The sequence below is a fragment of the Herpailurus yagouaroundi genome, unplaced genomic scaffold (assembly GCF_014898765.1).
Source record: "Herpailurus yagouaroundi ecotype Mexico unplaced genomic scaffold, PumYag 197, whole genome shotgun sequence".
Taxonomy (NCBI): Eukaryota; Metazoa; Chordata; class Mammalia; order Carnivora; family Felidae; genus Herpailurus; species Herpailurus yagouaroundi.
Genome location: NW_024412428.1, coordinates 6,356,185 through 6,360,088, shown reverse-complemented (window position 1 = coordinate 6,360,088; position 3,904 = coordinate 6,356,185). Strand labels below are relative to the sequence as shown.

At 53.0% G+C, this 3,904-nt stretch overlaps 1 protein-coding gene across 4 annotated transcripts; it reads right to left on the bottom strand.

The window, feature by feature from the left end:
• Nucleotides 1–1,415: 1,415 nt before the first annotated feature.
• On the bottom strand, nucleotides 1,416–3,898 carry RASL11A (RAS like family 11 member A). Of its 4 annotated transcripts, none has more exons than XM_040448092.1 (4): nucleotides 3,759–3,898; nucleotides 3,271–3,327; nucleotides 3,079–3,158; nucleotides 1,416–2,212 (listed from the first exon to the last, which is right to left on the bottom strand). In XM_040448092.1, the coding sequence occupies exons 1-4, from the start codon at nucleotides 3,880–3,882 to the stop codon at nucleotides 1,670–1,672; spliced, it is 804 nt and encodes a 267-aa protein (XP_040304026.1). In that variant the 5' UTR covers nucleotides 3,883–3,898; the 3' UTR covers nucleotides 1,416–1,669. The 4 variants fall into 4 exon arrangements, with proteins under 4 accessions (XP_040304026.1, XP_040304028.1, XP_040304027.1 ...); XM_040448094.1 differs by having other exon boundaries at nucleotides 1,416–2,137; XM_040448093.1 differs by lacking the exon at nucleotides 3,271–3,327.
• Between the last annotated feature and the right edge of the window lie 6 nt (nucleotides 3,899–3,904).

Below are 3,904 nucleotides of genomic sequence, written 5' to 3'. Positions count from 1 at the left end.
GAACTATCTGATTTTTGTAATCCCTCAATGCCATTTAGCACAGGTAGTCACCCCAGGTAGACACCCCTCAAGTGCAGGGAAGAATGATGGTAACAGCACAGATGTGGACACAGGGATCCCTGGAAGGCAGGGTAATGGTCTGAAATGACCAGAAGCTACATATGTGTCCCTTCCTCTCTGTCGCTGCCAATCAAGGACCTCTAACTACTCGGAACACCTCCTTTCCTTATTCTGCGGAAGTGACATTGTTTCATCGTAACTTCCCATCACTGTCCCTTGGCATCAAAATCAACGCATGCAGCTCGTATTATTCAAGTATTTACTGAAAACTGACCACTCTGTGCAAGCTGGAGGCCAGAAGCTTGGGATACAAAGTCATAAAATGCAGTTGCAATGGAGGTGACAAGCAGCTGCATGGTGTGGCTGGGTTTCACACAAATGCTACAGGGAGACAGAGAGACGGCACCCCGGGAGCTGAGCCCAGCACAGGACTTAGGGCTTGAAAAATGAGTTTGTGATCTTTTCGGGGGAGAAGAGGCAAATGTATTCAAGGCACAGGGACTGGTTCGTGCTAAGGCAGGAAGCGTGACAGAGCCTTGTATGTATTGAGAACGGCAGACCGTTCTGTTGAATGGGCTTTCAGTGTGTGTGTGTGTGTGTGTGTGTGTGTGTATGGGCGCGCGCTTGAAGGAGGGGATGATAAGGCTGGAGAGGTGGTAAATGATCTCGATGCCATGCCTCATTTATATTTGACCCAGTAGATAAGGGGAAAACAGCTGAGTTTCTTTAGCCATGAAAATAAAGAGATTAGGGTTGGTTTTAGCCAGGTTGTCCTGATGTGAAGAAAGCATGCGAGGGGTGTCATTCCAGAAACCAAGAAACCAGTCTCACCTTCCCTGCCAGTCTGGGCGACACCTGTACAGGCCTAGATTGTGGCAGAGTGACGCTTTAGAGAAAAAGAGGGGAATGGACCCTTCAGATGCCCTGTTAGATGTGAGGGTCCGGGAGGCAGAGCAGGAAGAATTTTTCACCACTCTGGGTAGGGTGCGGTTACTGACCTAAGGCATTTTTAGTTTTTAGAACAGGGTGGAGAGGATAAACGAGCATTTGCACCAACAAATAAAACTGTTACTCTTGTTTGTAATTTTGTAGCACCAGCGGATAATGAACCCCTTTCCCTGAAAATCACATGGTGTCAATTTCATGCCTGTGGCAAAGCGCCCTAATTAAAGACATCCTACAGTTGCTCAAGTCTTTCCTCCTGCACATTCTTTCCTTTCTCCCACAACAGATCCCCCTACATCAACCCCCTTACCGCAAGACACCAACAGGAGTTCAGACTGAGGGCAAGTGTGGAGCCGTTCTGGGCTCTGGTGCAAGTATGATCTATAAAAAGACATTTAGAAAACAAGGAGCCATGTTGCCATTTTGCCTTTAATGGAAAAGTGGCTAGCAGTTACAGTAAAAAAAAAAAAAAATTTAGTTTAATAAAAAAAAACAAACTATCCAACTTCTAGGCAATCACTGAATTTTCAGAAACACACATACACTCGAAAACCAAGGTCTGTATAAAAATAAACTTTGAATGTGCGGCTAAAAAGGGAGATCCCCAGTCTTTTCGGCTGCACAAACGCTCAGTAAAAAGGAGGCAAGTCTGGGTGAGCCGGGTTCACCCCAGCGCAGAGGGGGCTTTGACTTTGGAAGACAGAGCCTGCTTGAAGCGCCTCTTGAGGTCTTGCATGTTGGGAGAGCGCGGCCGGGGAATGATGGAGGCTCTCCTCCTCTCCCCGCTGACGCCGTGCGACTTGCTCACCTCTTTGCAGAGGTGCTGAAACACATCGCAGACGTCCTCGTAGTTTTCACTGGTGGAAATTTCAAGGAACAGGCTGCCCAGCTCGTTGGCTAGTTGAACGCCATCACGCGTTTGCACCTGCCGGGCATGCAGAAGGTCCCCCTTGTTGCCCACGATGACGACGGGGACCCTGGCGTCAGGGTGGACCTTCCGGATGTGCTGGTAGAGGGGGCGGATGGCCTGGTAGCTGTCGTAGTCCGTGATGGAGTAGACCAGCAGAAAGCCGTCTGCCCACTGCACGCACCTGGACAGAGGATCAGCTACCTGGAGGAGGTTGTCTTGGACCTGAGAAAGATCAACTCGAGTCTGGATCAAGGAAGCCCGCAGAGGGAGCGGACTCAAAATAAGATCAAAGGGACCCTCGGGAAAACAAGTTCGAAAAAGAAATCGTAAGTACAGTCTTCAGACTCCACCTAGCTTCTGCGGAAGGCGGCTCTGGCTGCGGGCAGAACAAATTCTCGGGCCAGCTCCCTGCCTGGGTTATTTTATTGGCTGCCACTAATGCTTTCGGCCCCCTGCTTGGCAGGTATTCTGTGGTGAGCCCTGGCTGACTGAAGGATGACTTCAACGAGAACTTTCAAATTAGCATGGCGCAATCTTTAGGGAACTGGGAATAAACAAAACTTTGAAAACAAGCCAAGATAAATATCTTCCCAAGCCCATAAAAATATTTTTAGCATGCCCTTTTTGAGAATGTTACAGAAACAAATTCCTTCTTTCTGTTCTTCCACTAGACCTTGCCTCCCTAGAAGGGAGCGCAATTAATAACTTGTTAATCAAGTTAAATTCCTGACTGCTTGCCAAGGGCTTATCTGGTTGCAATTACTAACTTGAGGGAACAGTTAAGAAGCACGTCAGCAGTCCCTGCTAGGGGAGGAGCCCCTCCCCAGAATCCCACCCCAATAATTTTGTTAACGGTTTCCTGGCCCAGTTCTGGAAGCTGGGGAGGACCCATCCCTACAAGCAGTGATGCCCCACTAGGGTTGTAAAGAAAGGTCACGTATCTCTCTCCTTTGAAGGTGACGGACACCAGGATGCTGCCTCCCTAACCATCCACCCACCCTGCCCGAGCCCCCAGGAGGGTTTCTAAGCCTCCACCTGGGGACAGCCCACTTCTATATCTAAAGGCAAAACGGGTGTGTTTAGACATCCTGCTCAAGCCTGGGAGCCCTCCCCCGCCCCCGTGTGTGCAAGGTGGTGAGCTGTTTGCTTCGGGCAGTCCTTACCTGGATGCCCCCGGGGGTGTCCTGAATCTGCAAGGATAGCTGGTCCCCCTCTACGTAGACGAGCCGTGAATACAACTTGCCTGGAGAGTGAAGGAGAGTTTGCTTTTAAATTCCTAGCCTCCTATCAGGAGAAAGAAAGCCGGAGCTCGGAGCATGCAGCCACGGAAGCAGAGAGCACGAAATTATTCTAACCTGTATTCGGTTCATAATCGCCGATGAATCTCTTGGTGAGGAAGCGCACGATCATTGCTGAAAGGGAACCATGGGGAAGTCCGCTAAACGACTGGAACCAAACAGTCACCCCGGACGCTCTCGAGGAAAAGGAGGGGGCGATGGGCCGCAGGACAGCGGGTACTGCCCCAGTCCTACGGCTCTGCAACACCCAGGGTGCGGCCGTCGCGGTCTCCCGCGCGTCGGGGTGTGACTGCAGGTGCCCGGCCTGCCGCACCAGTCCCCCCCCCGCCATTCTCCAGCAGGTGCCAACCCGGGCGGGAGGGAGCCCTGGAGTAGACGCCCCGGGGAAGCAGCGGGAAAAGCGGGCTGGCGGGGGAGAGCCGGGGCCCGCGCCGAAACTTCCAGGTTTCTCCCCGCGCTCCACCCCGCCTCCCGCCGCTCCAGAGCTCCGGCTCTTCCCCGAAGCCCGGTTCCCCCCTTCCCGGCGCGGCCCCCCGGGCACTCACCGCTCTTGCCCACGCGGCCGGCGCCCAGCACGGCCAGCTTGATGTCCTTGGGCGGGAGGCAATCGGAGGAGGACTCGGGGATGGGCGCGAGCAGACAGTGCCCGGACATGCTGGGCGGCCGCATGGAGGGCGCGCCGGCCGAGCGG

Excerpts from the sequence above, each read along its gene's own strand:
- RASL11A (XM_040448092.1), bottom strand. The coding sequence starts at position 3,882 with ATGCGGCCGCCCAGCATGTCCGGGCACTGTCTGCTCGCGCCCATCCCC. Across the intron at positions 3,328-3,758 it reads CGGCCGCGTGGGCAAGAGCG|CAATGATCGTGCGCTTCCTC; the intron begins GTGAGTGCCCGG and ends GTTCCCTTTCAG. Across the intron at positions 2,213-3,078 it reads ACACCCCCGGGGGCATCCAG|GGTCCCTTTGATCTTATTTT; the intron begins GTAAGGACTGCC and ends TGTTTTCCCGAG.